The 20339-nt window shown below is 45.2% G+C and overlaps 5 protein-coding genes across 5 annotated transcripts; 4 read left to right on the plus strand and 1 right to left on the minus strand.

Moving 5' to 3' along the window:
* Positions 1–2131: 2131 nt before the first annotated feature.
* On the plus strand, positions 2132–2428 carry PV08_05171 (uncharacterized protein; the record flags this gene model as incomplete). The annotated part of the gene is made up of 1 exon (XM_016379515.1): positions 2132–2428. One exon carries the CDS (start codon positions 2132–2134, stop codon positions 2426–2428), a length of 297 nt encoding a protein of 98 aa, XP_016238192.1.
* Positions 2429–12919: 10491 nt separating this feature from the next.
* On the plus strand, positions 12920–13543 carry PV08_05172 (uncharacterized protein; the record flags this gene model as incomplete). The annotated part of the gene is made up of 2 exons (XM_016379516.1): positions 12920–13212; positions 13354–13543. The coding sequence occupies 2 exons, from the start codon at positions 12920–12922 to the stop codon at positions 13541–13543; spliced, it is 483 nt and encodes a 160-aa protein (XP_016238193.1).
* Positions 13544–13901: 358 nt separating this feature from the next.
* PV08_05173 (uncharacterized protein) lies at positions 13902–14495 on the plus strand (the record flags this gene model as incomplete). The annotated part of the gene is made up of 3 exons (XM_016379517.1): positions 13902–13983; positions 14101–14147; positions 14181–14495. 3 exons carry the CDS (start codon positions 13902–13904, stop codon positions 14493–14495), a joined length of 444 nt encoding a protein of 147 aa, XP_016238194.1.
* A 2754-nt stretch (positions 14496–17249) lies between these two features.
* PV08_05174 (uncharacterized protein) lies at positions 17250–17954 on the plus strand (the record flags this gene model as incomplete). Its single annotated transcript, XM_016379518.1, has 2 exons — positions 17250–17696; positions 17724–17954. The coding sequence occupies 2 exons, from the start codon at positions 17250–17252 to the stop codon at positions 17952–17954; spliced, it is 678 nt and encodes a 225-aa protein (XP_016238195.1).
* Positions 17955–18645: 691 nt separating this feature from the next.
* Positions 18646–19206, minus strand: PV08_05175 (uncharacterized protein; the record flags this gene model as incomplete). The annotated part of the gene is made up of 1 exon (XM_016379519.1): positions 18646–19206. One exon carries the CDS (start codon positions 19204–19206, stop codon positions 18646–18648), a length of 561 nt encoding a protein of 186 aa, XP_016238196.1.
* Between the last annotated feature and the right edge of the window lie 1133 nt (positions 19207–20339).

Consider the following 20339-nt stretch of genomic DNA (forward strand, 5'->3'; position numbering starts at 1 on the left):
GGAAGGATTGCCGACAAACACGGGATCACGGGCAGGCTACGACCCCTGGGATCACGTGACCTCTGTTCCTCTGTTCACTATGTTCAGACATAGCAACAGAGAAGGCAGAGGAGGCGGTATATATATACACGGTCATTATATAGACTTACTATATAGTCAACTTCATTCACGATCATACCCATACGTTTTGGTCTGTGATCACTTCGCTTAGAACTATCGCTCATAGCTACCACGCTCTCAGGCCATACCCTACATCTCTCATTTGTTAGGAAACCCTACGTGCAGTGACACCTTCGGTGGAGCGAAACGTAACACTTTGACTACCGCTTGACTGGAAGTATAGACTATATCCAGCTCCCGAGCACCAACTATTAGGTCACCCTCACCAACCGGATCTATTTAAGGAACACTAACTAGTTCCATCATGTCAACCGCCAATACTGTCACTGATAAGGACTTAAAGGTTAAGGCCTTTTATGGGGATCGCGCCAAGTTAGGTATATTCATCACACAGCTCAGTGCGTTATTTAAACTCAAACAGACTACGTACCCCAGAAACGAAGACAAAGTCCTCTACGTAGCCCTCTATATAAGAGAATCCGCTTTTCATTGGTTCGAATCGATTCTAATGAACCATTTAACCTCGCTAGAAGCCTAAAAGGATAACGAGACTAAGGAAATCTTTGCCAGTTTTAATGTCTTCGTGCAAAAGTTGAAACAACTCTTCGGGACCCCAGGTGAGAAACAAGCAGCATCACAACGCATTCATCAACTCAAGCAGACCGGGTCTGCTGCCAGCTACTACGCTCTCTTCAAGAGGCTTGAGGCGAAGTTAGACTGGGAAGATAATGTCTATATCGCTATATACTATAACGGTTTTAAGGATATTATTAAAGATAAGTTGGGGGCTAAACGACCAACGGATTATAAAGAGCTCGTCGACAAGTCAATCGAGATCGATAACTAGCTCTACAAATGAAGGCTCAAAAAGAAGGGATATCGAGGACGAACTGGAGGCCTATTTAGTGGAAATAAGAGCGAAGGTTATTCTTATGGAGACCTAATGAACCTTGACACTATGAAAAGAGGTCAGTCCTTACGACTGAAGAGCAAATTCCAACGTAAGGGGCTGTTAACCAAGAAGCGAGAGCGACAAAAGAAAGATAACCTATACTACACCTATGGTGAATCCGAATATCGGGCTAAAGAATGCGATAGAAAGCCCTTAGAACTATATATAATGAAAGCAAGAACCGATGCAAGAGAAGAAAAGGCTAACACTCCTGCAAAAAATTGGATGAAACATTTCGGGGAAGGAGTGGCGAAGCTGAACACTAAGGTTCAAACTAGGGAGGCTAAATACTAGGCGGCTCTCGAATCCTCCGATAAAGAACCCGAGCGAGCTAGCAACGTTTCAAGAGCACAGAAGAGGATACTTAAAGGGACCTGAACAAAGGGAGTGACTCTGAGGCCACCTCCATGGACGAATAGTGAAGAGATTACCATGATCGCAGGTGTTATGTTTCGCTCTATCTGGGGTGTCACTGCACATATTGTTTCCTGATAAGTAGGAAGTATAAAAGGCGAAGTCACTAAGAACGAAGTACTTGAGCGAGTACTAGAGCGAAGTGATCACAACCAAAATGTATGGGTATGATCGTGAACGAAGTTAACTACATAATAAGTCTATATAATGACCGTGAATATATAGATCGTGGAATTAGTGGCTCCCCTAGGCTCTGTGGGCTCTGTAAGCAGAGCCCGCAGAGCCATAAAAGCTATTAGGCTCTGTCCTCTTTGTATCCTCGTGACAGAGCCCACGGTCTTGGCTTGGTCACGTGATCCCGCTCCTTCGACTTACGTGCAACGAAGGTAATAGCGCTGAGTGGCTATCGTCACAGCTTAGTCTATAGCCTTATAAAAGGCCTGGTTCGTAACACTTTCTCCCTCCTAGATTCGTTTGTTGTTCTCAATGTATATAAGGTGAGTCTCCCCTGTATATCTATTGTTCTTTCTTCGACCATGGCTCACCATGCCACAGTAATGTCTCTGTAAACGCCTCGATTCCTCCACCTCTCGCCGACTGAACATTGCCAAACGAATCCGTTCCGTTGGGGTCAAGCAAACCGGAATGAGTCGATATTCCCGTTATCAAGAGCAGAACTTGGTCTACTACATGATCAAGGGATACACGAAATGCAATAACTATACCGCGTCAAATGTACAGTATTGTGATAGTTATTTCTCAGACATTAAGTTCGACAGTCTGAAGCGCCAGAAAGAGGCGCTCAAGAAGTCAGTCAAAGATCAGCGTGCCGAAGTAGCTCGCCTGGCTGCCGTAGCTACATCCGCCTTTGCCGCGCTGGCCGCGGCGCAAGAGAAGGAAATGAAGTTAGATGAGCGACTGGACAAACTGACCGCCCGTTAGTCCGAGATGTTAGTTTAGGAAGCCGAGGCCCTGGATATATTAGGTGACCTGGAGGACACTAATGACTAAGAGCTATAGATAGCTTTCTCGCTATCTAAGCCCTTCGCCTGGGGTGACTCAATGGTGGATTTCGATTTTGCTGGTCTCGGTGATACTGCCGAATTATCTCACGTATCTGGGTAAGGTGTTCTTCTGGTTCCTATGTGTTCTCTGAGTTGTTGTATCCTAACCACTTTGTTAGATAGAGCCGTTGTTCTCTCTCGACTTTAACGTCTAGGATGGCTTCTATATTGTATATTGGTTATTAGGTTTCCTTATATATTATAACAGAAGTAAAGAGAGAAGCACCAGGTGCACAGGGCTGTAGTCAATCTTGTAACATGAGTCGGGAACTGAGAGACGCTCGTGGAACACTCCTTCTTTCTTTCGCAGCACTTGATTGTCTGCTCCAGACCACACTTGACGGTGCGCCGAAGCGCGCGGTGCACCTGGAGTCTATAGAGAACACTGTGGACTTGGTTAGGACTTCGCTGTCGCCGCGCATCACTCTGTACACGGTCTCTATATACACATGTTGACTATGCACACCTTTCTGTGTGCGCTCTGTAGTTGCTTGTTCTCAATCGATTCCATGCGTGCGTGTACTTACTTGCTGGTGTTCATGGCTACTCATGTCTATTCTCTGTCTAGTCTGCATGTCTGCCTGAAGAAAAAGAGGAAAAGAAACACTTGCTTAGGCCCCTTGACCTAGATACACGCTTGCTTGGCCCAGGGCCCACTATATCCTAGTCACCTCTCTAGAGAGGGATATACACCTCCCGACTCACTACAATATTAAAATCGAACCCTATAAAATCAAAAGAAAGCTTAGATCAATGAACTTTGAATTGAAATTATTTAAAGAGATAAATATCTACCTAGTTTTCCATAAATCACTCCTTAAGAAAGCATTATTAAACGCCAAGTTAGGATCGGTACTAATACATAAAGAAACCCGATAATCAATGTATAATATCGAAGAAATTCGAGACTATAAATTAGTTAAAGGAAAGATATATTATCTAATTAAATAGTTAGAATATAAAGAAAAAGAAAATTCTTGAAAATCGAAAGAAAACCTTACTCGATAAATAGTAACTAAGTATTATTTAATTAAATGACTTTTTAATTAATAGACTTGAAGATAGGTGTTACGAATCGGCCTGCGAGCAGGCCGTATACAAAGCTGTGACGACAGCCAGGACAAGAGAGGAAGCTATACCAGGAAATCACATGTGAAGAACCATGGCACGAATCACGTGATACGCTCAGCCGGCTCAGCCCTGGGGACACTGAGCACCGCTGAGCACCACTCGGGAATGCTCAGACGTGCTCAGTGTGCTTGGCCTAAGCACCACTGAGCGGGACTGAGCAGTGACAAATATATATACACGGTCATTCCATAGCTTTACCACGTAGTCAACTTCGTTCACGATCATACCCATACGTTTTGGACTATAATCACTTCGCTCTAGTACTCGCTCAAGTACTCCGTTCTTAGCGACCTCGCCTTCTATACTTCCCACTTATCAAGGAACGATATGTGTAGTGACACCCCGGGTGGAGCGAAACGTAACACTTTGACTACCACTTGATTGGAAGTATTTAACACGATGTCCAGCTCCAAAGCTCCTATTCGCTCACCATCCCCTACTGGGTCGGTTCGGTCCGCCGCGCTAGGCGCACCCACACCAGGACCCACCTCCACTGTCACCTCCAGCTATAGCAACTATGGCAATCACGGCAAGGACGATACCAAGGTTGACGTGTTCTATGAATCTCGTGAGAAGTTGGGGCTGTTTGTCACCCAACTTATCGCGACTTTCAAGTTGAACCATATCAGGTATGTCACCCATGAAGACAAGGTCTTATTCGCGGGACTTCACATAAGGGGATCAGCCTTCCATTGGTTTAAACCCATCATGATGGACCACATGACGTCCCTCGAAGAACAAAAGGACCCGGAAACTATTGCCATTTTCTCTAACTTCGCGACATTCATGGAACGACTCAAGCAGATATTTGGAACTCCAGGGGAGGAGCAGGCCGCGGCCCAACGAATCTACCAACTCAAGCAGAAGGGGTCGGCCGCGCAGTACTATGCCCTATTCAAGAGGCTTCAGGCCAAACTGGACTGAGACGACAATGTACTTGTCGCTGCCTTCTACACTGGCTTAAAGGACAACATAAAAAAGGAGTTGGGATTGGAGAGGCCTAACATGTATTAGGGGTTAATCAATAAAGTCATCGAAATTGATAACTGGCTATACAAGTTAGGATTGGAGAGGAAAGGATATCATGAAAAGACAGGTGACGCGTACTATAAGGGCAAGCGCACTAACTATTAGTCTTATGGTGATTCGATAGATCTTGATATTGTTGAACAAGGCCAGTCCTCATGACCAAAAGGCAAGTTCCAACACAAAGGGCTATCCAATAAGGAGCGAGAACAACGCAAAAAGGAAAACCTGTGCTATAACTGTGGAAATCCGGGACATAGGGCTAACGAATGCGGTATAAAGCCCGTGGGACTGTATATAATTGAAGCCGATATTGAAGAAGAAAAGGCCGACACTCCAATTAAGAAAGAACTTAAGCGCCTAAGACTTGAGAGTAAAGAACAGATCCGGGGATTAAGAAGCCTAGAACCCAAAAGATAACAAATGATGAAGGCATACCTGGATGGCCTCAAGAAAGACAACTCAGAACAGGCTAGCCGCGCTGAGAAAGCACAGAAGGGGAACTCCGAAGGAGCCCAGACAGAGGGAGCGACCTCAGTACCACTGTTAATGATCAATAGTGAAGAGATTATCAACACCGCAGGAACCTATCCTGGCCGAGGTTAGCAGGATGAAATAGCCACGACACGAAAGACTGATGAAGAGTGGCCAAAACACGCAAACTTATTATGGATAGCCTATCATGACAATAACTACCCTATTCACTACTCTGATAAGCAGGGTGCAGGATAGTTCCCTCACGGAAAGAAGCGCAAGAATCGTCGAAGCAAAAAATCCAAGAGAAAGGAAGTCGACTGAGAAGAGCCTAAAACAATGGCCATGATGGAAGTGAGATCATCACCATACGAAATAATTAGCGTTGGATACGGGTTTGCACGGATCAGGACCTGTTATTGGGAACATGGCACCAATGGGGCCGTGTTTAGCCCACACACTAATGTCGAGCAAGACTGGATACCACTGAGGCTGGAAAGGTGCTTCTGGCAATATAGTTTTGAAGAACCTTATATTCACCTGGCAGGAGGAGAACGATATTAGTTCTTGTTTAAACTGCTATGGGAATGGACCCCGAGTCAGATGAACTGGGAAGTCGTAAGCACCTATGACCTCATAAGCAGAGCGGAAACGCTGGTGATGGTATAAACACATTATTGGATCAGAAGAGGGGACAGAATCTTCTTAAGCCTATATCGAGGAAAATAGCCAATAGAGTATATCCTTATCATGCGTATCTATCAAGAACCTAACTGTATCGGAGGGTCCCATCTATATATACACGATATATAAGGAATGCCTATAATCCATTATTTTTCATTCGACGACAACTCCAATAAAGAAAATAACGAACCCAGCGACCAAGAAGAAGACGAAACGTTCGTCTGGGTGGAGTTCGACACCCAGAGAACGACTGCACCAACAACAGAGACACGACACGAAGAAAAATACAGAATAATTACTAATCATAGCAGTGTGGCAGTACTCACAACGAAGTACTGAAAGAATATACTATGCACCCAAGTGTGTAGAAGGGGTTGCGCCACGAAACATAAAAGATTCGATCCTAAAGGAAGTCTGAGGGATAAGGAAGACTTAGTACTCGTGACAAAATATGAAGGAATGTATGAAGGACCCACTCACACACACGATGTACTAGGGGAGGACCGTTACGATTTTATATTCGATGAAGAATCGGACTCGAGCGACTCTAAGCCCGAGTGTGACATCGTGTTGTTTCACGGGTACTGTCACGCGGTTATCGAGACGCTGAACTGGATCTACTACGAGGAAGGAGTACCCGGGACGTGTATGGTCAATAATGGGCTCAAGCTGAACTATGCTCAGGAGTAGGAGGAAAGGAGGCCAGTATCTATATAGCGATGCTTCAGGTGCCTAGGCCTAGCTCCTTATACATATTAGACTGATATCAGAGAACCCTACTTCTTCTCATTTAAAGAATGTGACGATCTAACCCCAGAAGAGATTGACCAAGACATGGCGAGACACTATATCGAAGAAGAAAGGACGAGGGACGTTATGGTCATAAGAATATATCATTAGGTCCAGACAGCAGAAGGGGTCCGGAGGTACAGCCTCTACACTAACTTAAATGCTCACTAGGTTTCTATAATCTTATGCTTGTGTCACGACAAGCGATATTCGCATGAGAGAGAACATATACACGATGTGATTAGGAGCGAAACATATTATCTACTATATAAGTCGGAAGATTTTATGGTAATCGGTACCCCTAAAGAATTTAATGAGAATAACTTGTTCAAGTTTGTCGTTACCAAGACAACTAAAATACACCTCTGGTTCTTAACCCCGTTTTGGAGGCCAGTAAAATGTGAGCGGACAAACTGTCTGAACGGAGCATCACATTATCACCTGGAGTTCGACCCCGAAATAAGCGAAAAGGACAAAGTCCTCGTGTTAGCCAAAAAGTGGTGTACTGACACGATATGCACCTATGCACCCAGAATACACGCATATCTCACGACGAAGAATATGATCGAACCACTGATCGAGGTGCTTCTATATGTTTTCGGAAGCAAGGATATAATCATAAACGATGTGCCAAAAAACTAGGCGAAGAATCTATCATGAGGCGAAAGGTCCCGCGCAACAGAAAAAAGCCTCGGAAACGCCATATCAACATGGTATAGACTCAGCGTTCAATGTCATTGGTCTTCAGCGCCAGACTAGCTGATGAGCCTATTTAAGTAATGATCGATAGCGAAGTAAGCCGAGACTACGTGTTACTAAAAACAGCAGTAAGACTGAATAAGCAACGAAAAAAGAATCTATACTCGGTTTTTATGGTAGACGAGACGCTAGATGAGTACAATAATGAATGGATATGACAGGAGATTCGCGACGCCTATCTAGAGATTGGAGAGCATAGAGAGCAGGTCAAGCTTGATATGATGCCGATTAAGTATGATATCATTCTAGGGATGAAGTGGCTAAAAGAACACTCGCCAGTGATAGACTGGAAAGAAGGAACCTTGTCCTTCCCAAATTATAGTCACGGGAAGACAAAGAGAAAGAAACGATCAACTTCCATTATACCCCTATAAAGGGCGATATAGGTGCAACCCAGGAGAAGGGCCTTAAACAAAATATAAGAGAAAAGCCTACCTAAGGAATACAAGGACTTCGCAGATATCTTCAAAGAAAGAGAAGGCATGGCCACGCTATCAGAGCATAAGCCATGAGACCATGAAATAACGCTCGAAGAAGAGAAAGTGCCGAAGCATAACGATTAGCTTCGACCCTTATCCCCAAAGAAAGAAAGCTTCCTCAAGGAGTACATAAAGACTCACTTAAAGAAAGGCTTTATTCGACCATCCAAGTCATCCATAGCACACAGTGTGCTGTTCGCCCCAAAAAAGAATGAATCTCTTCGACCATGCATTGATTTCCGACCACTTAATGCGATCATTAGGAAGAACCGATACCCACTACCCTTGATTAAGGAGCTGCAGAACAGACTCCTTGATGCAAAATACTTTATCGCGCTCGATATATAGGACGCCTACTACTGAGTACGGATGAAGGAAGGCCATGAATGGATAACGGCTTTCAAAACTAGCTTTGGGTTGTACGAGTATTGTGTTATGCCGTTTAGATTGACTAACGCCCCGGTATCTTTTCAGGAACTGATCAACGACACACTACAAGAATATCTCGATGACTTCGTAGTTGTATACTTAGACGATATACTTATATTCTCGAAGATATACAAGGAACATGTGCGGCATGTTCGAAAGGTTCTAAGGAAACTTTAAGAAAAGGATCTATTGTTAAAACTCAGCAAGTGTGAGTTCCACAAAAAACGGATCCGATTTCTAGGCCACATCATATCTGATCAGGATATCGAAGTGGATCCTGATAAAATAGCGCTAATTAAGGACTGGCCAGAACCTAAGAATGTCATGGAAGTACAGTCTTTCGTTGGACTACTCAACTACTATTAAAGATTTATTGAGGGATTTTCGAAGATCGCAGTGTCTTTAACGAACCTTACCAAGAAGGATATCTCGTTTAAGTTCGGACCAGAATGCAGGAAGGCATTCGAACGCCTTAAAGAAGCCATCACGACGGCGCTAGTACTTGCGATATTTGACCCTAAGCTGGAATGCCAGGTAGAGACAGATGTATCGGACGAAGCGATCGGAGCCCGCCTCACGCAAAAAGGGCTAGATGGTAAGACCTGGATAATCGCGTACTTCTTAAAGAGAATGACAGGGCCGGAGTTGAATTACGATATCCACGACAAGGAACTACTCGCTATCGTGGTATGTCTCAAGGAATGGAGAGTATATCTTGAAGGCGCTAAGTATTAAGTTTAGATCTACACTGACCACAAGAACTTGTTATACTGAACAACCACAAAAGAACTCAACCGCAGACAGGTTCGGTGGGCCGAAATATTGGCACTATATGACTTCAAGATACATCACATTCGAGGAAAAGAAAATGCTGTGGCAGACGCGCTTAGCAGACAGCCAGATTACATGGAAAACATTAAACCAGAGCCCATGGTAGTACTCAAGGAAAAAGATAGCGCCTTGATCTACATAACACCTGAGATAGAGGTGCTGGCTCTTATCGATATTGAGCTGACAGAAGAGCAAAAGAAAGAAATCATTAAAGGACGACATGATGATAAGTCAGCAGGATATCCAGGTATCGAGAAGACACTTGAATTAGTCATGAGGGACTTTACCTGGAAAGGGGTCAGGAAAGACGTAGCAGAATACATCAAGAACTGCGATACATGCCACAAAGTAAAGCACACGAGACATAAGCCCTACGGGTTACTCTAAACGCCAACGATACTAGAAAAGGCGTGGCATACCATCGCATTAGATTTCATCATAAAGCTACCAAAGTTTAAAGAACCTCTCACGGGTGTGGAATTCGACAGTATACTTGTGGTAAACGACATCCTGACCAAATATGCAGAATTCATCCCATATAAGGAGTCATCGATAGCTAAAGACTTAGTGTACGCGCTATATAAGGACGTTTTTAGTCGACATAGGATGCCGAAAGAAATACACTTAAACCGGGATAAGCTGTTTACATCGCAGTTCTGGCAATCGTTAATGAACCTCACGAGAGTCCATCAAAAGCTGTCAACAGCTTTTCACCCACAGAGCGATAGGCAGACGGAAAGAACGAATCAAACGCTGGAATAGTATTTATAGTGTTATATTAATTTCCAGTAGAATGACTAGATATAGCTACTACCTATAGCGCAGTTTGTATTCAATAACAAAGCAGTAGCAACAGAAATATCACTATTCTACGCAAACCACGGGTTTCACCCAAGGATGGATAAGGATGCCAGAGGCATCAAACTAATTATAGAAAAGGTAGCAATCTCGGTTGAGAAATTATGATCACTACATGAACTTTTGAAGAAAGAACTTAAGAAAATATCACAAAAAACAGTTGAAAGCTCGAACAGACGAAGATCTAAGGGACTAGACTTCAAAGAAGAGGAGGCAGTGTACCTTCTTAGGAAAAACATTAAAATATAATGACTATCTGATAAACTAGATTACACTAAGATTGGACCTTACAAGATTAAAAGAAAACTTGGACTAGTGAACTTTGAATTGGAACTATCTGGAGGGATAAACATTTATCCAGTTTTCTATAAATCGCTTCTTGAAAAAGCATCACCGAACGCCAAACCAGGACCGGTGCTAATACATGAGAAAACCCAACAACCGATGTACGATGTGGAGGGGATCCTCGATCATTAAAAAACCAATGGAAAACTACGATACCTGGTCAAATGGTTAGGATATAGACACAAAGAAAACACATGGAAACCACCGAAATATCTCTCAGGGAACATGATCAAGGAGTATTTAAGGAAGAAACAAAGGAGAAAACTCACCAAACATCTGACGTAACTATAAGGGGCGGTTAATCGGGATGGGGCCTTCGAAGTTTAGAAGGGCCCCCGATAACAACTCAAATATCTCCTCGAGTTGTTTGTTATCCATGCCAATAAAAACAGTGGCTAACGCTTTTTCGGGAGGATCCACGTGATCCAAAGCATCCAGCGATTCGACCTCCCGCACCAGCATCTGCTTCTGCTTTTCCAACAATAGGTCGGCCTCACGCTGAAGACGCTCGCGTTCAGAGTGAGCCTTATTGACGGCGGCAATCAGTTGGGCCAGCTCTGCGCCCTTTTGGCGGGCCGCCTCGACGAGGCGATTTCGTTAAGCAGTCAGGGAGTCAAACTCTTCATCCGAAAAAGTGTTGTCGCAATACTTTACGCCCTTCTTTGTGTAGGATGAACACTTGCTGCAGCTATCGAGGACGAAACAGACGGAGTTCGAGTTTTGGCAAGGTGTGCAGCGATCTATACCGAACAATTCGCGACCAAAGGACTCGATACGATCGATCAGTTTCTGACGACGGAGGGTTGAGGGGCGCGCGGGCTTAGTAACACGAAACTGAGGCATGGTAAGCCATGGGAAAGGAAGAAGAGAAGGGCATGAGGAGGGGGAGGCACTTACTTATATACGTTGAGGACAACGAATAAATCTAGGAAGGGGAAAGTGTTACAAATCGGCCTGCGAGCAGGCTGTATACAAAGCTGTGACGATAGCCAGGACAAGAGAGGAAGCTATACCAGGAAATCACGTGTGAAGAATCACGGCACGGATCACGTGATACGCTTAGCCGGCTCAGCCCTGGGGACGCTGAGCACCGCTGAGCACCACTCGGGAATGCTCAGATGTGCTCAGTGTGCTTGGCCTGAGCACCACTGAGCGAGACTGAGTAGTGATGGATATATATACACGGTCGTTCTATAGCTTTACCACGTAGTTAACTTCGTTCACGATCATACCCATACGTTTTGGACTATGATCACTTCGCTCTAGTACTCGCTCAAGTACTCCGTTCTTAGCGACCTCGCCTCCTATACTTCCCACTTATCAAGGAACGATACGTGCAGTGACACCCCGGGTGGAGCGAAACGTAACAATAGGGGCTTTGGCCTAGGCGAAGTTAAGATTATTTAGAGTTACTTCGCTATTCTTAAGAAGATTATTTAGTATATCTAAAGTATATATCTCGCGTTATAATATAGCACTAAACTTCTCTTCTAACTTCGCTAACGACTTCTTACTCTTCACTAATTTGGACTTCATGAAGATCAGATTCTTCTTGGCTTTAAATATCTTGTTTATCGCCTTTAATAACTCTTTACGCGTCTTAATCATTATAATATATAAATAAAGAATTCGACATTAGTGCTCGCGGGATTTACGTTAAAAGGCCTTCTTTTCTTTATCTACTCGGCGAAATTCGGCTAGGGTAAAAGTCTTATCATAGTCACGCTAATGACAGATACACTCAGCGCACTTTATTGATTGCGCGCGATTATAATAACATATAGCTCTATAGACTATACACTGCGAGTAAGCAACCATGGCGATATTCTCGGGGATAAAGATAGAATTGGCGAGTTAATGTTAATAAACGAACTAAGAAATAAGAGGCTTAGAAGACTTCGATTTTTCACGAGACGGCTTCTTAACACGGAAGGCCTGCATGGTTAGTCATGAAGAAAGAAGAAGAGAAGAACCAAGAAGAAGCGTTTATCTTATATACGTTGTGAATAATGAATAAATCTAGAAGGGGGAAAGTGTTATAAGTTGGTCTGCCTATAGGCTGTATACTAACCCGTGATCATGGGACGACAGGAAGAGGCAAGTTAAGCGAGGTAGTCTCGCGAGCGAGGCTGGCGCACGTGATTTCCCGTTTAGGAAAGAAGGTGTTATGATGTAGTACTATGGTGCTGTGGTGGGCAGTATTATAACATTATAGCAAAACAACACAACACCACTAATATATATATATACGGTCATTATATAGACTTACTATGTAGTCAACTTTGTTCACGATTATACCCATATATTTTGGGCTGTGATCACTTCGCTCTAGTACTCGCTTAAGTACTTCGTTCTTAGTGACCTCGCCTCTTATACTTCCCACTTATCAGGAAACGATACATGCAGTGACACCCTTGGTGAAGCGAAACGTAACATAAAGCTTTAAATCTCAGATTCAGTCGGAATCTATAGGCAAAGCGGATTCCGTCGATTTCTTGGATTTAACTATATCTCATCAACTTTGGGGATTAATATATGATGATCTTAACGACCATAGTATTCGAATGGCTAGAGATCATATTAACAATATAATATACAATGAAAAAGTCAACCCTAACAAGGGAGCACTCCCTGACGAGGATAATAATGATATTAACTATGACAGCGACACCAGCGACCTTCTATCTCTCCAAGAGATATTTAGACAGAACAAAACACGATTTAGAACAAGAAACAACTTCAACTCCAATGCGATCTTATCTCGAGCCTCGGTCGATAGAACTGGCGCGGATGGCGGTCGCGAGGGCAACAGCAAGGAGATAATTGCCTGTTTAAATGCTGGGACTGTCTTAAGCGTGTAAGTCAGTGCTAGTTAAGGTGAGTCGAAAGAGTCTCTATACTATAGTGAAGTATAGTTGGACTGTATATATTGACGTGTTATTCTAGAGAAGCCGTTTATACTAGGCGATGATCAGTCTTTTAATATATACCAAGATAGCACTATCCTTAATGGCGATAGACGCACCTACGAAGTCATGGATTTAGCGTATACTGGCGATCGATCACTAGAGTTGCCTAGAGGGTGTATCGATCCAGTCACGAATCAAGAAAAGAACACTACAGACTACTCGACGAAGTACGATACCGCTAATTGTACAGGCCAAGAGCAAGATAGAGGTATTAAATAGCCCAAGGACGATGCTGTCCACACTCGTGCACCTGCTCGAGGTAGTGGTGATCGCGAGCGCAGTGGCAGTGGCAAAAATTCGGATACGCCATTGTCTGTTGGCCGAATCCACGATGTCTTTGCCGAGTATAAAGAAGCCTTCGGTTTCTCTAAGTCAAAGAATAAGCTAGCGTGTTTAGCTCTACATGATAATCTAGTAGGTGAGATAACAATGGTCTCCACCCTATATAGCATTATTCGGGGTGAGCCACGGGTAGCTATAAATAACGGTGTCTCAGCAGGATACAGAAGCTACACGAGATTATTAGGCTCCATTTTCAAAGAGCGATCTTGGGAACACATCCACTTTCGGGTCTAGAATGGAAATTAGTGCCCAAGACACTGAGATTGTGGGAGCTAGTTCTATGGGCGATCGCACCTTGACTGGTGACTACCACCCAGGTAAGTTCCTATCCCCGTGGTGTTTCTTATTCTCGTCCTTGATTCTGACGTGGAGAATAACAAAACACATTATTCCCTTTCCATAATATCTACTACCCTCACCTTATATGACTCCAGAGGCTGTCAAATCTAACCCTGGTCTTATTTTTGATCGACCCGAGAAAGTATATCCTATTCCATAATTACTACAAAGCCAGGTGCAACTTGGAGCTGCGGAGAAGATAGATCGACGGGCGCTAGCTGGGACAGAGAAGACAATAGGTGCAGACCATAGCTTTGATTTCGCGATTGTTAACTATTTGGTGTTCTCTATGAAGATTAAGGCAAGCTTGACAAAGCAGAGGAGAGTGTATCGGCGAGGGCTGTCCGGAAAGGAGAAAGCGTTAGGAGTGGATTATGTATCTACTTTTGATATTGTCAGCAATCTCGGAATCATCTATTTTCATAACCAAGTTCCCCTTGACGAGGCGGAGGAGATGTTTCGACGGGCGCTGTTTGGAAAGGAGAAGTAGCTAGGGCCCTAATCTTTCTTCCACATTGTTAAGCGTCTTCTGCCTTGTATACCTACTTGATAATAAAGAGAACCACGGGCAACCAAACTTACCTAAAGCTGTTACAGATTTAACGAATGTATAATCTGGTAGTGATAATGAGAAGAGGTTCAACCTAAGCCTTTTCGACCTCAGGATCGCTCGCTAAAACCTGGATCGTCGCGATATCGTGAATATACCGGCTGGTGATCAAACACCAAATAGAGGGTATATACTCTGGGGATAGTGAGGGTAAGACTAAGTTCTAGCAATCACGTCCTAATGTCAATGACCAACGCGATGATGAAAATTCAACTATACCACTAACAAAGTAGCTAGCATCACTAGCCCGCTGAATCCATCCATGCCCGAGCACCATTTCTCTTAAGGATGTGCATTGCTCGTCGCCGAGATCCTGGTAGTATCTAAGGACTGACATAGCAATACCGCGTCGTCACAGTATAAATAATCTTCCTCGAGCTTCACCAGCTCACTATTCACCGCCAGTTTAAAGTCAGTCTGGAACCCTTGTTCTCTTTTAGTTTCCACCTTCCACGCAAACTCGTCACTTGCTTCCTAGAGCTGTTTCCTCGCCGGCAATGGCCCGAGGATCAGGCCCGTTTGGATCATGCATAACGCTACTGGGTCGAAGTAGACTACCATGTTAAGGACTCGGCAGACCACAGCCAATCTTTTTAGTCAATCAGTATCTTTCCGAAAGAGTAGACAGAAGTGGAAGGCCAAACCTCCATCTTAATTTCTCAAATATCTATTCTTTCCAGTTTGTTTTGAGACGATCATCATAAAGCATGGAATCATGGTTGTTCCTGATATTGTCCTAAACGAACTGTTGTATTCGTTGATATATTACCTACAGTTTATCATTCCTGGGGCCCAACGCAAGAGGAAGGAGGCCGGAGAAGAACCTACAGTCACCGCCGCTCCCAAAAGGGAGTCAAAGTTATTATACTCTATCTCGCCTTCTTCCAGCCTAATGAGAACGTAAATTAAGAGGGCTTGCATGGCGACAAGCAGTTCCTATTTGTTCAGCCTTAAATGCTACATGGGCGTCAGCTCCATTAGATCTACCGCGATGAATTCAACGTATCTCTATACATATACGTTCACATTCCAGCTGTACATTCTTCCAGAACAGTTTGCGGCTCCCTCGGACACCGTGGCTGATTATGTGCATCAGATTAATGCAGTTGGTCAGTGGCTCCATGGTATTGCTCTCGCCTTCGAGAGATACTAGACGTGAGTGGATAAAGGGTGGGAGGGTGTTGTGGCGCTGTATCATTAGGGGGTAGCATTTTAGGGTGTGCAGTATGAGGTCGACAGTTCTTGACGTCCTAGTGTTTATATTAGGTCGGTTACATAAGTGACTGTACATTGCAAGTTGGCACACTCAGTATCGATATACTGAGAGGAACGAGGGTATATTGTACTTAAGCTATATAATTGGTCGAAGGTGTTGAGAGGTACTGAACCATCTCGCCGTTTCTTTGCGTATTCATGAAGTCGATGAAATCAATATCTAGGTTATCCTAGTCAAGATATTTCTCTTCGATGTTTACGAACTCTAGGTCTGATATAGGCGGCGCATTGTTGTTACTTGCTGCTTGACAATCTTCGATGCCGCGGAAATGTGCCAGGAATGAAGACGTCTTCTCGCCTTATTCGGTCATTGTATCACCACTGAACTGGACCCTCGACCCTGTGTTTTTGGTCATGTTCGCTGGATAATGGTATTCGATAGCCTTAGATAAGCACCTCGAGCATGCGGGCCGCTTATTGTCGTATCGCGCCTTTCGTCCGGCGCAAGAAATACAGGATCGAGGTCGACTGGTGGGACCAGCTCTTCGCGACCGATAATAGTATTCATGTCTCTTCAGCGTGGACTCTAAAAAGCGCAATAGTCAGTCTAGACTCGTCATGCTAGAGAAGTATCTTGCAGAAGTATCGACTCACGCTTATCGAATGGCTTATTGTATTGGCCGCACCGCAGAACGGATTGCCCATCTTCTTTATATATGTCAAATTAGACCGCAGTAGCCCATGAGAATTGTGAAGTGAAATGCCCTTGGGGAACAGTTCATCATACTAATAATGCTTTACTGTTTGTATTTATCAGCGTGGGCACTTAGAGAACATTATTGGGCCACTCCGGGCGGAACATTATGTAAAATATTGAATTGCTTTCCCTTTCCACCATCGAGGCTGGTAATCCCTGTGTGGCGTGTTTAAAGGCCATGATGATAACTAGACAGTAGTATCTGTGCGTAACCACGATATAACGGCGTCCCGCGTGGCCCAAGTTTACTCTATATGAGCGGCCAGGCCGCTACTCTTCGGAGAGTATAGTCTTCTCTTGACGTAAGCCAGAAACATTCACAACAGCAATTATCTAGTAAATATCCACTTCTAGTATTACCAGCAAGGCATCGCCACAAAATATATATAGAACATTCGATCGCGCTCGTCACCGGCACCACTTCAGGGCTCAGTTATGCGGTAGCCCGCGCTCTTGCCAGAGACGGCTGGGGCGAGATCCTCGTCATCGGGCGCAGCATGGCTCGGGTCGAGGAAACGGCTACCGAGCTCGCCGGGGAGACCACAACATAGGTCTTCACGCCGCTGGAGCTGGATCTGGATAAGCCGTCTAGTGTTTACTCCGCCCTCGCTGAGCTCGTGAAGCGGAGTCGGCCGCTTAATTTTCTACTGCTCAATGCAGGAATGGTCTCGGGGAGTAAACGCGTAATCACTGCGGCGGGCGTCAAGGCTTCTCAGGCCCCGTTAATTGGCCATCATCAACTGATTGTGGGTTTGCTTCGCGCCAACCTACTGAGCCTTAACGCGCGGATTGTTATTGCCGGCGCGGAACCTGCTCGGGGGGACATGCCCCTGTTTAGCTTCATAGACGTCGCGGCTTTCGCGGCCAAACACCATCAGGGTGACCGAACAGCCGCTATTGAAGCCCTTCTGCGCAACGGGCCGAACATGAAGTACGTGCCCAACCGGGCGTATGCCAACGCGAAGCTCATAATAGCTTGGTGGGTTGCTGCCTTGTCGCGCCGGCTACCCTCCGGCATGGTTGTGTACGCTGTGTCGCTCGATAGCGCGCCGGACACTAAGGTGGCCCGTAACGCTGGCCCGGCCTTGAAGTGGCTGATAATACCGCTGGTGAAGCTCATTCTTGGTATGATCTAGACTCCTGATATCGCCGCTCATTGGTATCTCCAGGCATCGAAGTTCGGAACCGACGCCTCAAGGCAATTCTTCGCCTCAGCGCCCACGAAGCTCACCGGCCCAATCAAGGCGATACATCACCCACACTTTCACGATCGCGCCAACCAGGAAGCCGCGTGGCAAGCCGTCGTCAATGTCTCCGGCGTCGATCTTTCCAATGACCAGCGTCCACACCTGAACACCAAGACGTAGGATATTAAGGGAGTGAGAATGCCCAGCGAGCAGGACACCCCGGCCTGTCATTAAACCTCTCTACAGTACCGTATCGGTGATGCTAAGATTGAAAGAAAGAATTCCGACTTGGAAACGGCATTAAAATTACATGGTGCCTCAGTCCTTCACTTTTGGCCGTAAAGCCACGTTACCACCAAAGTTCTACTTGCTAAAAGGCTGAAAAGTCCAGCTCGATAAGGGGCATTATATCACCTGTTATCGCTGTGCTTTGCTCGCGTAGAGTATTATATGTCGAGTCTATACTCGTAGTGATGAGCACGCTAGGGCTAGGTATCGATGTGCTAAATATCTAGGTCGTAGTGCATAGAAAGTCGTATAGCCTCATAGTATCGGTTAAAAATGCGGATAATATATCGAACAGACTTCCTGCGCTCCCTATTTCATGACCTCCGCCGTCCAAGCTCTAGCTAGATATTAATGCTACGAGAGAAGAATATACGCGAACGGGCGTGTCCGCTCTCGATAAGGAGACAACCCTCCGACAGCATCTAGACCAAACTGTGACTGCGCTCGATCGTCCCACTATTAAAGACCGCTGCCTTGGCATGGAACGGTGCGACTACTGCGTTTAAAACACAAGGAATAAGGGGCTTTGGCGGATAGGATTAGTATAGATTTAATGTGGGTGGCTTTTTCATCTTTCTACGTATTATAATTTAGGCTCTCTCCGGGCTGTCTCCCCAACCCTAGCCCCTATTCCGTATATCGTTTCGTTTACAGCCGAGATAATGCCCTGTATAAGCGTCAACCTGTTGTCACCGATACACGCCGAGTCCGCGGCGACCGTAACAGCGACAATGCCATCAGAATCGAGAACAGGCAAGCAGGCGGCACCCGCACGATCGACCCCAAAGCCAGTATCATTGAAGAAAGCGAGGCGTGGCCTGAATGAACGCATCATTTCGGCCGCGATAATACCGTCATGGCTTTCGCTCGCCACGACCAAGCCTGCATCATTCAGATTCCCGAGTGAGATAGAATCTATGCACAGGATGCCGTGGATACGAGTGCGTCCCTCGACTGACGCATCCGCGTCTGCGTGAGGCCAAGGGGCGGATTTCAAGAGCTCCACTGCTTGTATAACGATTTGACCGTTCGCTACACCACACGCGGATACAAGTCTATTGACGCGACTGATTATCCCGCCGCGGAGCATATCTGCGCCGTCGTCGACGCGGGCACTATCAGTCGCGACGGCCGCCGTAGCCATGCCTCATTCTTCCGCCGCAAGCAGGCCTCTAATCTTTGCTTTATCTCGACCGACGCCGTAGTCAGGATGGATAGCAGCGCGGACGTCAGCTTTAGCCGAGAAATATACCGCGTAAATCGTAGCATTTAAACCGCCAACAACGACGGCGCCGTCTGCGTCTAAAGAAAGCTTAACACGTCGTCAACCACCAGTACACAAATATTCATGCCACCGTTGCTCCTCGTAACAACGACGATTATTCTATTATCGATTATTTACTTCGCGGAGGATCGCAGCGAGCTCTAGCTTATCGAGTTCTTGACTAGAGGAAGTAATTTAGAAGTCAAGAAGGAACGAGTGGCGTCGTGGTGGGCTATCGTTAGATGGATTTGAAGCAGAGCAATCAAGGCATGGATCAGACAAGATACTAAAGATAATTCTTCACCAGCAATTCTCCAAGGCGCCTAAAGTCTAAGTTATATTAAGTTAGGCAGGCAAAGCAGGGATATATAACGTTAGTTCATGCTACTCCGCCCGTAGCGCCCACCAATAGCTCGGGCTTGTCAATTTGTACAGACTGTCAATTTGTGTAGGCCGTCAAGCGATGCCTTTGACCCTATACATGCACCTGAAGCTGACGAAGTCCCATCAAAATGTCTTATAAATCAGTACTCGGTCTTTATGCAGTGCCGGGCATAACTCCGCCGCTTTTGCTCCGCATAAATGCTGTTGTTACCTGATCAATTCCAATCATATAGTGTATAAATCAGTGTTCGGCTTTCACATAGTGCCAGGTTACACCTCCACCGTAGCCAATCACATCAACTCATATATTTTGATTAACACCGACCCCAAGAGCCGCTAAACCAGAGTATAGATTAATACAGCCTCAATATCGCGTTATTTGGTTATTTAAAAGCGCTCCACCGATCAAACATGGTAAATCCTTCATAAGTTCGACTTGTTTTTGGTGCTGAAGGCATCGGAGAGGGGTGCCATAACCCACGTCTGGACTAGTAGAGAGCAAACTTCCGAGTTATTGGACGTATTGAGTGACTTGGAACTCACGGAGTTAGACTTGATAGCATCTTCTCCACTAGGAAATCCACGGGCCAGTGAACGATTGTTGGGTGAGAGCCGAGCAGCTGGGAGAA

The sequence above is a fragment of the Exophiala spinifera genome (genome assembly GCF_000836115.1).
Source record: "Exophiala spinifera strain CBS 89968 unplaced genomic scaffold supercont1.3, whole genome shotgun sequence".
Lineage (NCBI taxonomy): Eukaryota > Fungi > Ascomycota > Eurotiomycetes > Chaetothyriales > Herpotrichiellaceae > Exophiala > Exophiala spinifera.